Below are 22308 nucleotides of genomic sequence, written 5' to 3' on the forward strand. Positions count from 1 at the left end.
GCTTTTGAACATGCTCTGTAATTTTGTTCTTTATAACAGTCTCTTCCATTTTGCCCAGCACCGGCATCAGGCTCACTGGTCTAAAATTTCCTGGATCACTTCTGGAACCTTTTTTTTTAAAAATTTGGAGTTACACTAGCCACCCTCCACCCTTCCGGTACCATGCTTGATTTTAAAGATAAATTACATATTACTAACAATAGTACCGGGCAGTCTTCTTTCTTTGGGATGGCAAAATAAATGGAATACCGACCCATGCTCCTCTCTTGCTGAAGGGACGGGCTGAATGGCCCCCAGCTGCTTTAAAAAAGGCTATGGCAGTTAGCACTGCCCAACTTTTTGCAGAGCTGCCACAAGGGAACAAACAGCATGAAAAGATGTGGCTTTGAAAATTCTAGCTTGCAGCCATGGAGAATGGTATCAAGGACCCACTGATCTGCAGTAATGGTGGTCCACTCCTTGGTGAAAGTGGGAAAGACACCCACTTAAGTCTACGCACAAGGAATGAACCTTGACCCCGTCATTGGGATGGCTGCAAAGAGAGAGAGGTTCTTGAAGCGGAAAAGGGCTTCTTGCCTCCTCAAAAGGAAGACCGAGTCTGAGAAAAAGGGAAAATTAGGTTCTTACCATGATAATTTTCTTTCCTTTAGTCATAGCAGATGAAGCCATTACGTATGGGTTGTGTCCATCAACCAGCAGGAGGAGATAGAGCGCACTCAACTTTTCACAGTGCCTCATGGCCAGCTAGCTCCACTGCCTCTTCAGTATTTGAAGCTTCCAAAGCAGTATGGCAAACCACAATGGGAATAACATGAACTTTCCTCACAGCGAACGATGGCCCCTTAACAAGGGCATAAACTCAACAAAGGAGGGAATGAACTCATCCTCCTGGAGGGAATAAACTCGTCCTCCACTTTGTATAAACGGAGGGAATACTTGCATCCTCCTGGAGGGAATAAACTCATCCTCCCAAAACATGAACTGGAGGGAATGAACTCATCCTCCTATAACTGTAACAAGAATCCTGAAGACTGTTTTCCGACTCCCCAAGGAAGGAATATAACTTCAGGAAACAAGAACAGCACCTAAAATCAGAACCACTGCAATACAGACAATCATACAGGGAGGGCTCATGGCTTTGTCTGCTATGACTAAAGGAAAGAAAATCATCATCATGGTAAGAACCTAATTTTCCCTTCCTTGTCATCAAGCAGATGAAGCCATTATGTATGGGATGTAACAAAGCAATCCCTAAATAGGGTGGGAACAAGCCACACCACACGCTAGCACCTGTGCTCCAAAACGCGCATCCCTCCTGGCAGCCACATCCAGCCTGTAAAGTCGGTCGAAAGAGAGCTTAGAAGCCCATGTTGCAGTACTGCAAATCTCATGAAGAGATAGTGCTCCAGTTTCCGCCCAGGAAGAGGAAATCGCTCTTGTGGAATGTGCCTTAAAGGCTTCAGGCGGAGCCCGGCCAGACAGCAGATATGCTGAAAAGATAGCTTCTTTGAGCCAATGGGCAATAGTGGCTTTAGACGCTGGAGACCCTCTACGAGGACCTGCAAACAGCACAAAAAGATGATCAGAGGTCCTGAAAGAATTTGTAATTCGCAGATACTGCAACAGAGTCCTGCGCACATCCAAAAGGTGCAACTGCCCAAATGAATCTGGAAACTCCTCCTCAACAAAGGAGGGAAGAAAAACAGGTTGGTTTAGGTGAAATGCTGAAACCACCTTAGGCATGAAGGAAGGCACGGTCCGAACCGTGACCCCTGACTCTGATAATTGCAGAAAAGGGTCTCTACAGGACAGTGCCTGGAGCTCTGACACCCATCTCGCCGAGGTAATGGCCACTAAAAAGACGGCCTTCAGTGCTGCGTACGCCTGTAACGCTATAGAAATGCTAAATAGTAGTAGTAGTAGTACTGTCAAATCTTTCTCTGAAGCACGCCGAAGCGGTTCAAAGGGAGCCCCCTGAAGGGCCTTCAATACTAACCCCAGGTTCCAAGCTGGACAAGGTGCCCGCATGGGAGGACGGAGCCGAAGCACCCCACTAAGAAACCGTGTCACATCTGGATGAGCAGCTAAGGACACGCCTTCAACCTTGCCACGCAGGGAGGCCAATGCTGCCACTTGCACAAGCAGGGAATTATAGGCCAAGCCTTTGTGTACACCATCCTGCAAAAAGTCCAGAATCGGCGAGACAGGAGCCCGCAACAGAGAAAGCGCTCTTGAAACACACCAGACTTCAAACTGGCGCCAAACCCTGGCATAAGCCACGGAAGTGGAGCGCTTACGGGCCTGCAGGAGAGTGGAAATTACCTTATTTGAGTAGCCTTTATCTCTCAATCGCCATGCCATAAGACCAAAGCAGCAGGCGTCCTCCATGGCCACCGGACCCTGTGACAACAGGTGCGGAACCAGAGGTAACGGGAAGGGAGCCTCCAACAGCATCTGTCGGAGGTCCGCATACCAAGGCCTCCTGGGCCAATCCGGGGCGATGAGCACCACTTCTCCTGGATGCAGCCGAATCCGCAGGAGCACTCGCCCTATCAAGGGCCACGGAGGGAAGACATACAGCAAGCCCAGGGGCCAGGGTTGAGCCAAGGCATCCAACCCGGCAGAGCGAGGATCCCTCCGACTGCTGAAGAAGCACAGGACTTGGCATTGGAACTGGTCGCCATAAGATCCATCACTGGCTTGCCCCATTTGGCACATATCTGCAGGAATACATCGTCTGCTAGTTCCCACTCCGCTGGATCGATCTGATGCCTGCTTAGATAGTCGGCTTGCTCGTTGCTCTGACCTGCAATGTGAGCTGCTGACAGGGACTGTAGATGCAGCTCGGCCCAGTGGCAAATTTGTTTGGCCTGCGCGGCTAGAGCTCTGCACTGAGTGCCGCCTTGTCGATTTATGTAAGCCACTGTCGTGTTTGTCCGACATCACTCGGACAGCCAATCCTTCCAGGGTCACTTGAAAGGCCAGAAGAGCCAGAAACACCGCTTCCAACTCCAGGCGGTTGATACACCACTCCGACTCGGCGGGCGTCCACAGACCCTGGGCATGCTTCCCCTGGCAATGTGCGCCCCAGCCCTTCAGGCTGGCATCTGTCACCACTAGGCACCAGTCGGGGAGCGCCAGCGGCATTCCCCGCCGCAACATGCTGTCCGAGAGCCACCACTCCATACTGAGGCGGGCCGCAGGAAGTCAAGAAAGTCTGCACTGATAATCCTGAGATACTGGAGACCATCGTTGAAGTAGAGAATACTGTAGAGGTCTCAGGTGCGCTCTCGCCCATGGCACCACTTCCAAGGTGGCCGTCATCGATCCCAACAGCTGGACAATGTCCCAAGCTCGCGGGCGGGGCATCCTCAGGAGCAGACGGACCTGATTCTGAAGCTTGAACCGCCTTTGCTCGGGAAGAAACACATAGCCCGAGGCTGTGTCGAACCTGGCCCCCAAATATTCTAGAGATTGCGAGGGGATCAGGTAACTTTTGGCCATATTGACGACCCAGCCCAGAGATTGAAGGACTGAAACCACTCTGGCTTGTAGCTAGATGACTCTCTTTCTCTGAGTCTGCTCTGATGAGCCAGTCGTCTAGGTACGGGTGAACCCGGATACCCTCTCGCCTGAGAAAGGCAGCTACTACCGCCATTACCTTGGAGAAGGTTCGGGGAGCTGTGGCGAGGCCAAAAGGCAAGGCCCGAAACTGGAAATGTTTTCCCAACACCGCAAACTGCACAAACTTCTGGTGCGGGGGCCAAATTGGTATGTGCAAGTAAGCTTCTTTCAGGTCCAGAGACGTGAGAAACTCTCCTGGCTGTACCGCCGCAATGACGGAGCGCAGGGTTTCCATGTGAAAATGCCGCACTCTTAAGGACTTGTTTAGCTCTTTTAAGTCCAGGATCTGCGAAAAGACCCGCCTTTTCGTTGCACCACAAAGTAAATTGAGTAGCGGCCTAGACCTTGTTCGGCGGGAGGCACCTATCTGGCACAGACTGTGCAGAGTCTCCTCTACCGCCGCCCGTTTGGCGGCAGAACCGCATCGGGACTCCACAAACACATCTCTCACCGGGGCATCGAATTCTATTTGGTATCCGTCTCTGATCAGGTCCAAGACCCACTGATCTGCGGAGATTTTGGCCCACTCCTCGAAAAAGAGGGAAAGTCTTCCTCCGATGACAGAAAACGAGGAGGGGGCCGGCGCACCATCGAGAGGGTCGCCCCTGAACTCCAGGCCTTGAACCGGCAGCTGCGAAACGTTTCTCTGCTGAAAGCGGGCACGCAAAGTGAACCCAGCAGCACGCCCCGGGCGGTACCTTCTAGCTTCACGGAAGCGAGATCTGTAAGAGGAGCGGACCGCCTGACCCTTAGAGGAAGGCTTCGGCCTATCTTCGGGCAAGCGCTGAGGTTTGGAATCCCCCAGGCCTTTAACAATGTTTTCCAGCTCCTCACCAAACAGGAGAAGGCCTTGAAAGGGCAACTTCATCAACCTTTGCTTAGAGGCCATGTCCGCCGCCCAATGTCGTAGCCAAAGAGTGCGGCGAGCCGCCACTGCTACAGCCATTTGTTTAGCCGAAGCTCTGACCATATCATAAAGGGCATCAGCCAAAAAGGACAAGGCTGACTCCATCCGCGGAACCACTACAGATAAGGTCTCCGCTCCATCACCAGGCTGTACCACTGCCTGCTGTAACCAAGCCAGGCAGGCTCTAGCAGCATAACAACTGCATGCAGACGCCCGAACAGCGAGATCTGCCAAATCAAAAAACCGCTTCAGAGCTGAATCAAGCCTGCGGTCTTGAATATCCTTCAGGGCAACACCTCCTTCAACAGGGAGGGTAGTTCTCTTTGTCACAGCCGTGACCAGGGCATCCACTTTAGGCACTGCAAAGCGAGCCAAATGTTCCTCACTCAGAGGGTATAATTGCCCCATAGCCCTGGCAACTTCAAAGGTCCCTCGGGGTCAGCCCACTGAGCCAAAATAAGCTCTTGGATGGAGTCATGCAAAGGGAAGGCTCGAGCAGGCTTTCTGGTACTAGCCATCCTTGGATTAACAGAGGAGGCTGTGCCACTCCCAGGATCTTCAATCGAGAGGGCTTGTAAGGCATCTGAAATAAGAGCTGGCAGCTCTTCGCGGTGGAAAATCCTCACCGCAGACGGATCATCAAGCTCCTGTGGCAATTCTGCACCCGACTTTGGCTCCTCAGCCCAAGAAGTTCTGCCAGACCCCTCAGAATCCTCATAGCCCGACCACGGGGGGGAGAGAAGGGGGTTGCGCCACACTCAGAAGGGGAATTAGCCCTTCTGCATTTATCAGGAGGCTAAGAAACAGGCAAAGCCAACTCCAAAAGACCAGGATCCACCGGGGGGGGGGGGGGGGGGGGGGCAAGCAGAGGGTCCGAAGATCCCTGTGGAAGAGCTCTTTTAAGCATGTACACCCTATGCAGCATTAAAACAAAATCAGGAGAGAAAACCGCTCTCTGACCGCCCGGATCCTGCCCAGGACTATCAGCTTTATTATTAGCCTCTCAGAGGACCCCCCCCCCCCCACTGGATTCAGGGCTCTCTGTTGCAACGGAGGCCGCGCCATGTGGAAAATCCAAAATGGCGTCCGCTGCCAGCTCAGAGCGCAAAAGATCACCACTCGCCATGCTCGGGCCGGCTCTACTGTCTGTACAGAGCCCCGCTGCTGATTTGCGCTTGCCACATTTAGAACAGCGCTTTACAGTCTCCGCAGCCATCGCCTAAAACGGCAGTAAAATTCAAAAATGGCGGATCATGCCAAAAATGTCCCGATCGTGGGCCCACCCCGGAGGAGTCAGAAAACACTCTTACCTCACTAGACCGAGTATCACTGCTCCGGTCCTGCAGAAGAATCTCAAGAAAAACGCTGTGAGGAAAGCAGAGGCAAAAAGAGGTAAATAAAAACACTCCGGAGGCTCAGATAAGTGGGAAAGGCAGGGAAAGGCGAACCAATGTGCCTGCATCCACTGAGTGGGAAAGGACAGGGAAAAGCAAGCTAATATGTCCACATCCACAGGGGCATGGGTAAGGCAGGGAAAGGGCTGACCTATGTGCCTTCAAAGTGAAGCTGCTATAGCCTCTAACACCACATCTAACAACTGGCAAGCCAGGAGCCACCCCCAGGCAGATTTTTGATGGAGCTCGAAGAAGCTGCAGCCACCCTGCTTGGGGAGATAGAGAATACTGAAGAGGCAGTGGAGCTGGCTGGCCATGAGGCACTGTGAAAAGTTGAGTGCTCTCTATCTCCCCCTTCTGGTTGATGGACACAACCCATATGTAATGGCTTCATCTGCTTGATGACAAGGAACAAGGTTTTTGAGCAGAAGCACTAGCCTCCTCGCTTAGCTGCCCAGAGATGAGGCTTAGGCTTCTCCTCAAGTACCTGCTGGACCATGGAATCTCCCAGGTCCTTAACAATCTTCTCCAAATCACATCAAAGAGTAATTTCCCCCTAAAGGGCAACTTTGCCAGACAAGATTTGGGTGTCACATCAGCGGCTCAATGCTTCAACCATAGCCAGCGTTGTGCTGAAACGGCAAAGGTCCTACCCTAGCTGACACACAAAGAATATCAAAGAGCATCTGACAAATAGGACAACCCACCTCTAGGGTAGGGAGTCTGGAGGCAACTCCAATGTGGACAATTGTTGTATCCATGATAAAGAAGCCCTGGCTACAAAAGAAGAAGAAATTGTTGCCTGAGAATTTAACACTGATGTTATGATCATTATTGCTAAACAGTCCCAAAACCATTACTACTACTTAACATTTCTAGAGCGCTACAAGGGTTACGCAGCGCTGTACAATTTAACAAAGAGAGACAGTCCCTGCTCAAAGAGCTTACAATCTAATAGACAAGTGAACGGTCGGGTCCGATAGGGGCAGTCTGGATTCACTTGAACCAAGTCCTGCATTACACTAAGGATTAGATCTAAAATAACTTCCCCTCTTGTCAGTTCCTGAACCAGCTGCTCTATCAAACAGTCATTTATTTCATCTAGGAACGTTACCTCCCTAGCATTTCCTGACGTGTCATTTATCCAGTCAATATTGGGATAATTGAAATAAAAAAACAAGTTAATGTTCTGCTATACCCAGCACATAAACTATAAAAAAAATATTTCACAGCCTCATGAATATGGAAAGATACAGGTCTTAGTACTCGACATAATAGATGGAGCAGGACCAGAGGACTGAGAAAACAGAGGAAGAAAGGTTTAAAGCCTCCACAGATTTTGTAATCAACAGAGGCAACCCTGCTCTCAAAAACAGCATAGTTACAGTAGGATCATCACCCCCATCTACCTCTGAAATGTCCAAGTCAGGGCCATCAGAACATACAGATAAAACCTCCTGAGTCCAAAGAAAGACCATTCTCCAAATCCTGTGAAATGGAAAGTTTTCATTTCTTAGGAAGCTGCTCCTCAAAAGCAATGTGAGGGGGAAGGAGAGGCAGCTTGAGCTAACTTTAATTAAAAAGGCCTGATGTAATAAAATAACCTGAAAATGGCAGGGAAGACTTCTACCCCTGCAAAACCATCACCCCAGGACATGGTACCAGGCAAGGAACCCACTGACAAAATGGCTGCCAGAGCCTTGCGGAACGCAGAAGCCATTGGCGCCAAGCCTGCCAAAATCACCACTGGAGCAGGGTTGGACTGAACTCCAGGAGACGAAGTACTGACAGCCAAAATAAACAACAGTGGCATGTCCACAAAAGTAAAGCAAAGTGTGCAGGAACTGGTAGTCAACAACTTACCCCCGCAGTTCTCAGACACAGAATAATAAATAAACTCACAGAAAACAGACAGTTTTTTTTTTTTGTAAATAGAGGCAGGAGAAAAAGAGAAGGGAAGACAAAAACAGGTAGAAAGTGGCAATGGTGGAGCAGGGATTGACCAAAAACACTAGGTTTACACCTGAGGCACAGGATATTCTCAAACTCAACTGAACCTATAAACAGGACAGGAGACCACACAGAAGTCACCACAGTGCACAGGAGCCACTATCCTGCAGAGACAGAGAATTGTGCCTCATAAGCTCCTGCGCTTAGCAACCAAGTCAGTATTCTCTATCTCCACCTGCTGGCAGATGGTCACAACCCATTTGTCTGGACTGATCCTTGGGACATAATGGAAGTTTACTTTAAGTACTGGAACACGGTCCTAAGTTTTTGTAAAACCTCTTTAGAAGAATACAGTTTAAAAAAACCAAGTCTTTACTTTGGTTATCTGGGAAGGACACTTTTTATTTTTAAATGATGTCCGACAGCATTGCACCTTTCTTAGTATATCCAACTGCTTAGATAGGAAATTGACCAAAACATAAAACAAATAATATAATCCAAGCATACATTTAAGGCTGCCTGGACTGTAATAATGGGTGATGTTTTTAGCAAAACCTGTTATATAAATCCTCTTTATAACTAAATTAAACAACTTTAGGACATACATGAAATATAACAGCACTGCCCAATGTACTTAGAGGAAAAAAAAATACTAGCCATTTAGTCTACCCAATCTCATTGCTGGTGCCTAGTCTTAGGATGCAATTGATCTTCCTTTCCCCTCTGAACTATGGATTAGGAATGTGCATTTAACACAGATTTGGTTTATTAATATGCCTTAACTTTTTTTTTTTTTTAATACATAGGGGGAGTTCTATAAATAGGGCTCAAAAATGGGCAAGATTTGTGCTAAGCATTATTCTCTAAAAGGGCGTGCACCCTTTATAAAATAGCACTTAGTGCAGATTCCCATTCCCAATTCTGGGCACCAGACTTACGCCTGCTGAAACATTATGTAAATTTTCCCAAACAAATTGGGCGCAGAAACCCATTATTCTTTAACACTGTGCACAATGTTTTTCAACTGCCTTGACTGTTCCATGGCCATGCCTCCTTTTGCATTGCGCACTTTGGAATTTAGGTGCCCAGTGTTATAGAATAGCACACAGCGAGATGCATATGCAAATCCAAATTGGTGACAACATCAATTAACATCAATTGGTTAGCATCCAATTAATGATATTAAAAGCTCATTACCATTAAGTTGCATGTGCATCTCAGAAGCATACCCAAATCTGGGTGCCATATATAAAATCCAGGGGATATAATACACATGTCAAAGAAACATAAGCAAATACAGTAGCCCACATCAAGGGAGGAGAATGTACTTTATAAAAATAAAAGTCAATATAATACATAAAATAGATGTTAACTCTTAACAGTGCCTCAACTTGGCTGGTACATTAATATTCTACTCCCTCTCGTGCCTGGGGGAGGGGGAACTTCCTGAAAAACGTTGATCTAACAAAATAATCTTGAACCCTGATGTTTATTAAGGCACTTTTATGGGAACTTTTAAAAGCCCCCCCCCCCCCCCCCCAATGCAAGTACCTGCGCCCTCAAAAAGACAAATGCTTCGCAATACTGCTGAGTAGCTCAGGAAAATTTTGAATCTTCTGATCACAAAAACACAGTAAGAATCACCACCAAAGCAGCTCTAGTCAATACTACATTATTAGAGCTTTCCAAAAACTGGAAAATTTAAACTACTTTTCTCAGATAACATATCCGTAGCTCCCTCCCTCCTCAATCACACGATTTCTTACATAATTGGGAAATTAAAATATCCTCAGGCTTAGAGATATTTGAAACGTCCGCCAATATTTGGTCAGTAAGGCATAAGGATTATGCAATCTCATTTTAGGAAAATTAAGTCTTTAAAAACGTAGGGCCCTTTTACTAAGCTGAACTAGTAAATGGGCATATCTCATCCTAATGTGGGCCTTTCTTGTACGTTAAGTCCACTTCCAGCACAGCTTTAAAAAAGGCATTTTTCTATCTGTTGATTTTCTGACCACACGCTTAGCATATGCAGATGACAAAGCACAAAACACTTTCACGTCCTGCATTAAGCGCACATTAACGAAGCTCGGTGGAAAGGGCCCCTTAGTGTGTTTTACATCTATTTAATGGCAGTGACCTATCAATTAAACATTAAAAAGTACAAATCCTTGTTCATTTTTATTTTTATAAAAACTTTAACTAAAGTGAAATAAGAAAAAAAAATCTGAAAATTGGGAAAAAGCCCAAATGAACAGAAAACATTTGCCCTGTGCACCTCCCAACCTGGGATCTTTCATACTCATCTCAGATCTTCTCAAAGTCTGTTACTGTTTTTGCTTAGTTATTCCTCGTAGCTATAATTTTCCTCATGAACAGTTTTTCTCATGCTCCCTTAAATCCTACCCCCTTTGCACCTCAAACTGATCTGCTGTTATGTATTTATTGCTCTCAAAAATGTATCTACTTCTGCTTTATCTACAATCAGTGCTTTTCAATCTTTTTCATCTCACAGCACAATTAAAAGCACAAAAATTGTCAAAGCACACCATGAAGTACACAGCAGTGGTCAGAGTCAATATTCAGTGGTACCATCTGTCAAAGTGCTGCTTAATCGACTCCTAGCCCAATCATCATCGTTTAAATGAGCAGGAAACTCTCCTGTCCACAGAAACCATGTTGAATATTGGCCCCTCATTATTCAGAGCAGGCTTTTGTCACGTTTTCCAGATTTTTAATACATATTTGTATTTTCCATGATTTCTGCTGGTTTGTTTTTTTTTTTAAAACACGAAGGGTCAGATTTTCAAGGATCAGGGAGAAATATAGGCAACAATATTACAGCAGAGTGAAACTCAGATTTGGAGGTATGAGAATAGGAGGTGGGATTACAGTAAACAAGAGTATAAAATGAAGAAATTATGTATTAGCTCCACATGGTGGAATCTTGGCATTGCAGTTAGTTATTTTTCTTATATGTTTGTTTGTTTTACTTTTAAACAAGGAACATTTACTTAAGAAACTTCAGACTGCCCAGAACACTGCAGCAAGACTGATTTTCGGAAAATCTAAATTTGAATCAGCCAAGCCCCTTCGGGAAAAATTGCACTGGCTTCCCATCAAGGAACGAGTTGCCTTCAAGGTCTGCACCTTGATTCACAAAATCATCTATGGCATGGTTCCAGAATATATGCTAGATTTGGCTGAGTTACCACCCAGAAACAGATCTAATTCCTCCCAATCTTATTTAAACCTACACTATCCAGATTGTTTGGGCCTCAAATACAAATCTACATATACCTCCAACTTTCCTTTCTTGGGTACTCGATTGTGGAATGCCTTCCCTAAATTAGTTAAATCAATCCAGAACTACCTAAAGTTCAGAAAATTATTAAAATCCACCCTATTCAAAAAGGTCTACTCTCCAGAAACAACATAATCAGATCAATTTCTTTGGTTTCAGATAATCCAGAAACACTTATTTCTTTTCTTTTCTATTCTGCTGTTTAATACAATGCCAAACTTTAAGTTACTGTCTGTACTGTTTTAATATACTATTGTACTGTAGTCCTGATATAGCTGATGTAAGCCACACTGAGCCTACAACCAGTGGAAAAATGTGGGAAATAAATGCTTTAAAATAAATAAATAAATATATGAAGAAGGTAGAAGTCTGCAAGTCTGTTTCCTTAATTTCATATAGAAAAGTACAAGAAGTCTGCAGGTTTGTTTCCAAGTAGCTCATCTTTTGCCTAAGCCAGAGTTTAATTTCCTGCAAGGTCAAGAAGGGGGGAAAAAATTCTGCAGGACTTAGGTTTGCAGGTTTGATTTTCTTGTCAATTTGTTTTAAATTACAGAAGGTATAGGAAAGTAAAGCCTCTTGCAAAACAATCTTGTCTCAAAAATGGCAAGCAACTCACAGGTTTTGTTCACTACTTTTCCCCTACTTTGGGGCACTTCAAAAATCTGATTTTATATTGTTAAATTTTTTGGAAAGGATTTATCAAGGAACAGTCTATTTATGCAATCAGCAACAGTGTCAATCTTGTAACTCCCGGTGCAATATTTTCACACTTAACTACGGTTTGCCACCAAAGCAGTAACTGGCACAGTGCAGCAAGTACTCCGATTCTTTGCTTCAATAACTCAGTGCACCTGCTCTCTGCCTGGGCTAATAATGTAGCTAGGCTCACACCGACACAGTCAGGCCAGCTGCACATGGAGGTCTCCCTCCCCACATATGTGCCAGATCATGTGACCTCTGATTCTGCTAGCCTGAGCGTGTGGGTCATTGTGAGCCTTGCTGTATCAGCCTGGGCACAGAGAAAGTGCAGTTGTGCTCAATTATTAAATGGAGGAGGAGGTGGCAGAACTTGGATGTCTTGGAGGACCCTAAGTAGGTAGGCACATAGAGACTTATACTCTCCGTCCCCACGGGATCCTCACAGACCTGGAGGGGATTCCCTCACGATTCCTGAAAACCCTGTTCCCATGCACCTCTCAACTGAGGCTCACTTGGGGAACAGCCACAGCACACCGGTTGAAAACCGCCGTTATCATTCAGGAAATATGGCTTCAACAACTGCACACAATATACCAGGATAAAACTTGAACAGTGTTTTCCAACCTTTCAAACCCAAGGTAGAAATAAATGTTGTGCGGCACAACCGGCTCAGCAACACAGATTAAGCAGCAGCCACATATAGTCCAAAATAAGCAGGGAAATACTGAAAGGTCCACTGGTCTCTCTGCCAAGTTTAACAGAGGTAACAAACACAAATGTGTCCTGACAAAAAAAAAGAAAGCATTTCACCAACTTGTCTACATCATAGCAGACGGCTCTGATCAATCCTCTACACCAGCAGCTTTAAGATGTGGGAACAACGGACATGCTTTTTAACTGCTGCAGTTAGTCTTGTTTGAATTGTTACTCATGAATCTTCTCTGGCACTGGAGAATGAAGTGTAAGATTTTCATTAACACTTGGGTACCAGCCGTAATTTGTCCTATTGTGAGTAAAAGAGCCTTGCCTTTTGGTTCCCTATTTTCTTTGGTTGCTATTTGCATTGCTTTGACATGAGAACATCACCTATCCCAGGGGTTCTTAACCTTTTTTGGTTCCCTGTACATCTTTAAGCGATGAATGAAACCCTCACACCCAATTCCTAAACCATGTTTCCATTATTGATTAGTAACAGCTACAGGTCACTGTTAGCCCTAACAGTGCTAGTTGCTAACATGTTGCTAAAATTACAATAGCAGTTACGCTACCAATAACCATCTTAATAACCAGGGCTGTGGAGTCGGTACATCAAACCTTCATCTCCGATTCCCACCGATATTAGGCTTAAATGTTTTTGCTCTGGATCTAAACTACTGGTAAATATAACATACTTACTTGTTCTTTAAATCCAGAGTCAGAACTTAGTACACTTTTACCGACTCTACAGTGCTTCTTACTAAGGGCCAGATACACTAAACCTAACAAGCCAGCAACGTGGTTTTCAAACTAGTTCTAGCCGGTTTAGGGAGCAAGGAGCCCGGAGGGATAAAAATGCCTGCTAAAGACTGCCTTCCACATGTGTGTAGCAAGCATTCCTGTTTGCTGCCCCTCAAACACATCAGTAAAAAAAAAAAAAAAAAAAAGTTTTGCACATCTGAGTTACAAAATGCTACAAATCCCCCACTCCAGAGCTCTCCTGCTTGTTCCACCCCCTCGTGTTCCAGCAGCCAATCACAGCAAGTTCAGCTACAAATGCTACAAATCCCCCAACTCATAAGTACATAAGTAATGCCACACTGGGAAAAGACCAAGGGTCCATCGAGCCCATCATCCCTTCCACGACAGCGGCCAATCCAGGCCAAGGGCACCTGGCAAACTTCAAAACATATAAACATTCTATACATGTTATTCCTGGAATTGTGGATTTTTCCCCAAGTCCATTTAGTAGCGGTTTATGGACTTGTCCTTTAGGAAACTGTCTAACCCCTTTTTAAACTCTGCCAAGCTAACCGCCTTCACCACGTTCTCCGGCAACGAATTCCAGAGTTTAATTACACGTTGGGTGAAGAAACATTTTCTCCGATTTGTTTTAAATTTACTACACTGTAGTTTCATCGCATGCCCCCTAGTCCTAGTATTTTTGGAAAGCGTGAACAGACGCTTCACATCCACCTGTTCCACTCCACTCATTATTTTATATACCTCTATCATGTCTCCCCTCAGCCGTCTCTTCTCCAAACTGAAAAGCCCTAGCCTCCTTAGTCTTTCTTCATAGGGAAGTCATCCCATCCTCGCTGTCATTTTCGTTGCCCTTCGCTGCACCTTTTCCAATTCCACTATATCTTTCTTGAGATGCGGCGACCAGAATTGAACACAATATTCAAGGTGCGGTCGCACCATGGAGCGATATAACGGCATTATAACATCCTCACACCTGTTTTCCATACCTTTCCTAATAATACCCAACATTCTATTCGCTTTCCGAGCCGCAGCAGCACACTGAGCAGAACGTTTCAGTGTATTATTGACGACACCCAGATCCCTTTCTTGGTCCGTAACTCCTAACGTGGAACCTTGCATGACGTAGCTATAATTCGGGTTCTTTTTTCTCACATGCATCACCTTGCACTTGCTCACATTAAAAGTCATCTGCCATCTAGCTGCCCAGTCTCATAAGGTCCTTCTGTAATTTTTCACAATCCTGTCACGAGTTATCAACTTTGAATAGCTTTGTGGTCATCAGTAAATTTAATTACCTCGCTAGTTACTCCCATCTCTAAATCATTTATAAAAATATATTAAAAAGCAGCGGTCTTAGCACAGACCCCTGAGGAACCCCACTAACTACCCTTCTCCATTGTGAATACTGCCCATTTAACCCCACTCTCCGTTTCCTATCCTTCAACCAATTTTTAATCCACAATAGGACTTTTCCTTCTATCCCATGACCCTCCAATTTCCTCTGTAGCCTTTCATGAGGTACCTTGTCAAACGCCTTTTGAAATTTCGGAGCTCTCCTGCTTGTTCCGCCTCCTCGTGTTCCAGCAGCCAATCACAGAGGGTTTAGCTTCTCTGGTGTCAGCTAAACTTGCTGTGATTGGCTGGCAGCAGGATCTTCTCATAGTAACTGGAGGAGTGATTTGCTGCCTCGTCTGTTGCTGTATGCTGCTTGGCACAGTTTTCAATAACAAAGAAGAAAAAATGAAGTTTTATACGGCTTTCATATACGCAGCTTCTGTGCCTGTATGAAAGATGCTCTGAGCATGTGCAGATCAGCTGCACTTAGCGATTGGCTGATCTGCGCATATTCAGCTGACTGACTAGCTTCCCCCCCAAAGAAGGAAATCACATTCAAATGAGCTAACAGCGAGCAGCTCATTTGCATGCAATTTCTTTCATGCATGCCCGGCTTTTTCAAAATCGGTTCACAGCAAACGTGGATCCCTAAGGCAAGAGCTTTTTGCAGGGGTTTTAGTGCATCTGGCTCTAGGTATCCTTCATTTTATCTAGAAACTTTCAATAAACTGCCGCACATTTCAAGACCCTTCATTACATCCTGACTGACCTCTTCCCACACTCCTTGGAAGTGTAGGCACCACTGGTTAAGAACCCTTGGTCTACTCTTGCCTGAATTTCTCACTCTGAGGATGGTCCTGCTCCTGAAGTTTCCCACCACACATGGATTCCCTTTCATTTCTTGCCATGAACGGACCTTCCACTCCTAGCACCCTGCTCTCCTCCCAATATATAAAATTGGTGAGGCAAAACTTCATGTTACTAAAATTGCTCTGTCCCATTAAACCATGACTAGCTGCATTTTCATTAAGTTTGTTTAAACTATTATAGACACCTTTCATGTGATTAACTTGTTCAACCCCATTAGCTATAAGCAAATCACATGTGGATGACAGCAAAGCAGCCGTTTGTCACTAGCACTACTGATACACACATACAAGACTGTGCAAAAATTGGTCCCTTGCTGTCAATTAACATACTACCCTCAGTAAGGTTTCTATCCAATATCTCCTTCCTAGGAAGAATAACTATGCACCATCTCCGTGTGCAGAATATTGCTTCGGGGACTATTCACTTTCATAAAACCGATGTTAAAAAGGGATATAGTTAAGCAGTTTGTAACCACAGATGTTCACATAGCGTACTAAGCATTTTTACTAGCTTACATAAAGTTCTCCAATCAAGCAAAACATGAACGTTTTGTTTTAAAATTTCTTTCAAAAGGATACACACCACCTTCCACCTCCCACAGAGCCATAGGATACTACAGGGTTGTTTTTTTTCTAATTTACAATTTTTTATTTCCACTCTCTATATTCTTTTATTTAAAATTTGAAAGCAAACGCCCAACTATTACTAATAAAACAGAAGCAAACAATGCAAGAATATTAACAAAAAACACAGTATTCTTCTACAAAACAGCGCTTTCATATAGTTTATAAATAGCTTGCAAACAGCTTATTAAAGCAAATATCCGAGGCTATCATGGCTGCAAACATCAGGTAGAAAATATTTACCAGGATCATAATCCGGAATACGAGCTTGGTAATCCGCTCCCACTCTCATTCCAACATCTGCAATAGAAAACAACTAAACATAATTATACAGTCTTCTTCTCCACCGTCAAAACCATGCAAAATATTTAAAAAATGCAGCACTACAGCTTATACAATAAAGTTCGAGGCTACCACCGTGCTCGTCGTCGCTGCCGCTCTCCTCCGAGTAGTGCCCGTTCGAGGCGGTCGAAGGACTTTTCGTACCGTTTGAGCGCCCTTTGCCTAGGAACTCCGACCCTTTTTCCATCATTCCCGGCATCGTTAATCCCAAATATGTGCAAAATATGTTAATCAATAGAACCACAGGAAAGTTAACATGGAGTCGCCGTAGAAGCTCAACCAGAAACCACCGTCCTACTACTCCATCCGCAGCGACACCCCTTTACGTATCGCGCTTCGACGTACGCTAGCAGACGGCGCGTACAGAAATACAAATATCCCTGCGCTTTCCTTCTCCTCCCTCCCTTTTACTTTTTTTGTTACCACTCCCCTAGGCACGCCCCTTCTTTACCTTTAAAATGAGTACTCCCGCTAAACATTTTGGCTGCCTCCCCCCCCCCCCGGGCTTATTTATGTTGGCAGAGAAGAGCAGCGAACTTTTTGACGCCGTGGATGGGTATAACGTGGACTGTGCGATACGTCTGGAGGCGGAGGGACGGGTTACCCTGGCTTCGCCGTTCGCCTGAGCTGCATTTGAAGCTTTGGACTGGACGGAGAAGAAGGGTGAGGTAGTAATGGTGGTAGTGACAGTGGTAGCTGTAACAGAGGTCTTTAGGACTTTTTTTTTTTTTTCATTTAAGCTGTAGAGGGAATGGACGAAGAGTTGGATTTAGTCGATTAAATGCCCCCCTTCTTTTATTTTTGGCTTGGCCTTTCGCATTAGTTTTTTTTCTCCCTTCCTTTTTATTTATTTTGAACGCTCAGACCTTTCTTAAATACGAGGGACGCTCTGGATGTCCTTTATGCATGCTTATGCTTAAATGACTTATTTTGGTTAAAGAATACAAAAGGGGGGACAGTGTAGAAGCCAGATCTTTTACCATGTATGGCGATAGCTGTAGTTTTCCCCCACTTCTCTCTTTGTTGCTGTAATAAAAGGAAGGTAGTTTCTTGTTTGAAGACCGCCCCCCCCCCCCCCTCTCCACGCATAGTTTAACCATTTAGCCTTCTAGGCTTTCACCAAAGCAAATTTTGAAGATGATGAAGTGCGTTAGTTTTTAGTGATGAAGGGAAACAGTGACTGCTTGTAAACAAATAAAGGTTTCTCCTTGCAGCTGAGTCCGTTATTGGAGAAAGCTGCTGACCTTTCATTATTGACAAGCGAAAAAAAGCCCGTGTCGCGAAAAAATGAAACGGGCCCTAGCAATGCTTTCCTTGCTCAGGACATCTATGACTGTCAGCTCTGCACTTCAGATCTGACAGAGACATTATTTTAAATTTGGCAGATCGTGGACGGTGGATAGTAGTTAAGGTGTGTTGCAGTAGGTGGCGTGTGACGTACTGCAGGTTGGAGCGTGCCTCTGCTTCCCTGGAGCAGTGTGTGGTGGTAGCTCATTTGCATACGGTTACGAACCCATCCAGGGATGCAGATTGACAAATTATTATAGGAGGTTACATTGTAATCTAGAGAAACACCTTACAATAAGAAACACAAATCGTACAATTGAGCTGTTTGTATATTTCTTGTATATTGGTGGTTATCCTCCCTCCTAGGGAAGACGAGACAGCATCCTCTCTTCGTTTACCCTATTTTTGGTAATTTTATTTTTAGTAGAGTTTGCTAGGTGGTTGAAATGTTTCTCCATATGATTTAATTAAAACGGCATAAACACTAGTCTTACAAGCATGTATTGGGGTAATATATGTAAAGTATGTAACTTTTGCCTGGCTCATGTTACAAAGTTAATCTCCATATTTCCCAAACCCTAGTAACCTGGCATTAGAGAATGATACGGGGACAAAGTTTGTCCCCGTCCCTGCGGGTTCTGTCCCCGTCCCCGCGGGCTGGGTCCTCATCTGCAGAAGCCTTGAACACTTATGATTTTATATTTATATCTTTTTATTAAAGTATAAAAAGGAACAATTTACTGAACCCCAGAATCCTAATTCACAATGTTAAAATGTCCAGGGGTATAAAATACAACCCATTCTATGTGCCCTAGATGGGAAAAATATTCCCGATGAAGTACTGTTATGTTTTTTTAAATCTGTGGATAAATAAGAAGTCATCAACAATCTCGGGATTCAATCTAGTACTCCTGTCTTCCACAGTCCTTCCTGGAATGGAAGTTGTCTTTTTAAAAGATGTGCTGGTAGCAGGATGTACAGGATCCCCCATGCAAATTTTGCTGCTTTTTTTTTCCCCCCCAAAAATCAAAATATCTTTGTAGGCATCACTTAAACTTAAGTAACAGTCCAGTTCATTAACAGGCTTCAAAGTAGAAAATGACATGGGGACAAAGTTTGTCCCCGTCCCTGTGGGCTCTGTCCCCATTCCTGTGGTTCCCCATTCCCCTGCCATTCTCTACCTGATTTCCAAAGTGTGTGTTTAACACCATTGCTGGCATCACAGTGGTAATCAGTGTTCCTTCTGTGATCATCGCATGAATTATATTTACTCTAATTTGCTTCAGTCCATCTTTTCTCTGTTCTTATTCTGGGTTGGGGAGAGGTAGGGAGGGGAGGCTGCTAGGGGCTGGTGCAGAAATCAGTTCATGGCAGAGTGGAGGGATAAAGAGGGTGCGGATAGACATCCGTTCTCTCAACTAACCCTTCTATGCTGCTCCAGACCTGGCAAAGTTTCCTGTGCACAATGTACATTAGAAACGCCTATTTTTTTAGCATGGCAATAGAATACTAATAACTGCATTAATATGCATTTTTTATGTGGTTTGCGGTTATGGATTTGTCGCATGTTAATTGTACCAAAACCGTAAAACCTGTGGTAATGCTTTGTGTACCAGCCTCAGAGCCAGCACTGACTAGAATTGTAATGGAAAGAAACAAGAGTTGTAGAGAGGGGTTACAGGAATGAAGTGAGAAGAAAAACACCTTACCAAATAGTAGTAGTTGTAAGAGAGAATAAGAGTGTACAGTTTTGATATGTTGTGCAGTTTGTGTGTCCTATTTGTATTGGTGTCCAATAAAGACTTGTGAAAAATAATTCTTGCTGTACTCTATGGTTTTTTTTCTTCAAAAATAAAATCTGTAAAGCTTTGTGTGTCTACTTATTGTAAGAAATGTTGCATACTGCTTTGTTAAAACAGTTTTGCTCACTAGGCTGCAATAATAACAGGGTAATGTTTGCTATTTAGGGAGCCAGTTAGTTATTAAGCAGTATTAGGGCTTTGTCGTGTTATTTGCCCCTTAATGCAACTTAAAGGGCCCTAATGTTTAATTTACATTGGCAATATTTAAGTTGTCATGGGTTAAATAGTAATAAGATGCAAATGCATATTTGCATCTTGCTAATATATAAATGCAGTTCATCTTAAGCTATGTGGTGAGCAGCAAATCATAAAATAACACCAGCCAAAAACTGGAGTTTTACCATGCAAGGAGCATCGGGACAGGACTCAAGCTGTAACTTGATGCTCCAGGCTGGAGCTTAAAGGGGCCATGGTGTAGATTCTGGACCTTCCTCCCCCGCAGTTTTCCCTATCCTGTGCCTGTCTGCCCTCATAGTCTAGTAGTCCCATGGCAGGACTGATCCCTAGTTGCTTCTGTCCTCCTGGTGCTGCCTGTCAGAATGGCATCCCTAGTGCTAATCTTGCATGATTACTGCTATGGGATCATGGTTCCTTGGTACATTACCCCCCCCCCCCCGCCCCGCCCCCAAGAGGTAGTAGCGTGAGTCACTAGGGCTACCATTTTGGGTAGGAGCAAATGGGGATCGCTCCTGGGCCCACTAGGCCTGATAAGTACAGGAGTGGGGTGGAGGGGAAATTTATAGAGGTTGAGGGCTTCCATGGTGGGGGGGGGGGGGGGAGTGCTTAAGCAGAGAGTATAGATGTGCTTGGTGGAAGAAACTCGGTAGCTGTCATTCTCTGGCACAGGAGCATCGGGCCACATCTTTAGACATGATTCTTCTGTGGTCCTGAGATACCACAGGTTACTGAATTGCTTTCTATCACACTTTAATCTCCCTCCCTCCCCCCCCCCCCCCCCCCCATTAATAGCATGTACATAAATCTGTCACTTACAATTTAGCTGTGAAAACTGCTGTCTGGAAACAAAGGCAAGGCTAGTGATCAACCCAGTAAAAAATGTTGATGCAGTGCCTTTTATAATATGTGCTGTTGAGTTTTTGGCTGCTTCACTTTTGTACAAGTGTACTTTTAGATTTTACAGAATGCTTTTTTTCAGTCCAGTACTTGAGTGCTGTTACAGAGAAGCCACTCAAATTTCACCCTCTTTCTCCTTATTTTTACTTTTCAGAAACCTATCAAATTTCCATCTCCTTCTTTCACCTACTAGCATTCCTATTCCCAATCTCTTTTCCCAGCCTTCCATTCCCTTCTGTCTTCAATTTTCCATTACCATATTTCTACTCCCTCTAATCACTATCCTCTCATTCATTTTCTTGCCACACTCTTCAGCCTCTCCCACATGGATTCCACCGTTCCCAGTATTTCCCTCCCTCGACCCTTCTAGCTGAGCATCTGATCCCTCTTTCTCCTCTCTCCACTCTCATAGCCTGCCGCCATCTTGTCTCTTTCCTCCTGCCTTCTCCCCATGGCCCAGCATTTCTCCCTATCTTCCACCCCCAACCATCCAACATCTCGCTCTCTCTCCATCCCTCCATTCCATCCCCATGTCCAACATCTCTCGCTCTCTTCCTCTGCCCTTGTCCATCATTTCTCTCTTTGTCTTGTGCCCTAATTATTCTCCCTTCCCCTCCACTGCTATGTTCATTTTCCTCACTTGTTCTTAAACACTCCTGTGAAGCCTCTTCCCACTCAGGTTGAGCAATTTTCCCTCTCTTCTTGTGTGCAGCACATCTCCCTCCTCCCCAACCCCCCCCCCCCCCCGCCCACACATGTTCAACAATTATTTCTGTACCCCATCACCATTGCCCTGTCTTACTTCCTCACACCAACAGTGCTCCTGTCTACATGACTGCCCCCCCCCCCACCCAAAGCTACCCACCAGCATGCTATAGGTTTTGTTCCCTGCCTTGCTCACTGTCACTGGTGGGCTGCAGTTTTAATTCTACAACAAAGCCGCCTAGGACTGGGACTCTTTGCAGGCTGTGGCAGCTTCCTTTGGGCTATTCCTACCTTCTCAAATATAACTTTCTCTACCGGAGGAGGCAGAGCTGGCCTGTAGGGAGCAGCAACAGCTGCAAAGAGTCCCAGTCCCATGCGGCTTTGCTGTGAGCTGATAAGAGTATGGGTAGTGTGTTCAGAAAGGAAGGGATGAATTTTGGCGATGTTATTGAGAAAGAAATGACAGGTTTTAGTAGTCTGTTGGATATATACAGAGGGGAGTCAGATGACTCCAAGGTTACAAGCTGACAAGACAGGAAGAATGAGAATATTATCCACAAAACTAAAGAATGGGAGAAGAAGAGAGGTGGGTATAGGGAGAAAGATAAGCAGCTCATTTTTGGCAATGTTCAATTTCAGATGTCAGTGACATCCAGGCAGCAGTGTCGGACAAGCAGACTGAGATTTGGCCCTGGATTCCTGCTGAAATTCCTGGTGTGGAGAGGTAGATCTGGGCATCTCATCAGTATAAAGATCATACTGAAAAACCGTAGGAGGAGAAGCACCTATGCAATAGCAGTGGAGGAGGATCCACCCGAGCATACACTAAAAGTGTGATGGGAGTGATAAGAAGAAAACCAAGACAGAATGG

The 22308-nt window shown here is 44.9% G+C and overlaps 1 protein-coding gene across 6 annotated transcripts in view; it reads right to left on the bottom strand.

Moving 5' to 3' along the window:
• RCOR3 (REST corepressor 3) overlaps positions 1 to 16849 on the bottom strand; it is a 224130-nt gene extending 207281 nt beyond the window's left edge. For 3 of the 6 annotated variants that reach the window (XM_030196082.1, XM_030196085.1, XM_030196087.1), the window contains exons 1-2: positions 16582 to 16849; positions 16411 to 16467 (exon numbers count right to left, since the gene is read on the bottom strand). In XM_030196082.1, the coding sequence (XP_030051942.1) occupies positions 16411 to 16467; positions 16582 to 16708 (184 nt within the window). In that variant the 5' untranslated portion in view covers positions 16709 to 16849. The remainder of the gene's footprint in view (positions 1 to 16410; positions 16468 to 16581) is intronic. The other 3 variants (XM_030196083.1, XM_030196088.1, XM_030196084.1) reach the window with 2 other exon arrangements.
• Between the last annotated feature and the right edge of the window lie 5459 nt (positions 16850 to 22308).

The sequence above is a fragment of the Microcaecilia unicolor genome, chromosome 3 (genome assembly GCF_901765095.1).
Source record: "Microcaecilia unicolor chromosome 3, aMicUni1.1, whole genome shotgun sequence".
NCBI classification, from domain to species: Eukaryota; Metazoa; Chordata; class Amphibia; order Gymnophiona; family Siphonopidae; genus Microcaecilia; species Microcaecilia unicolor.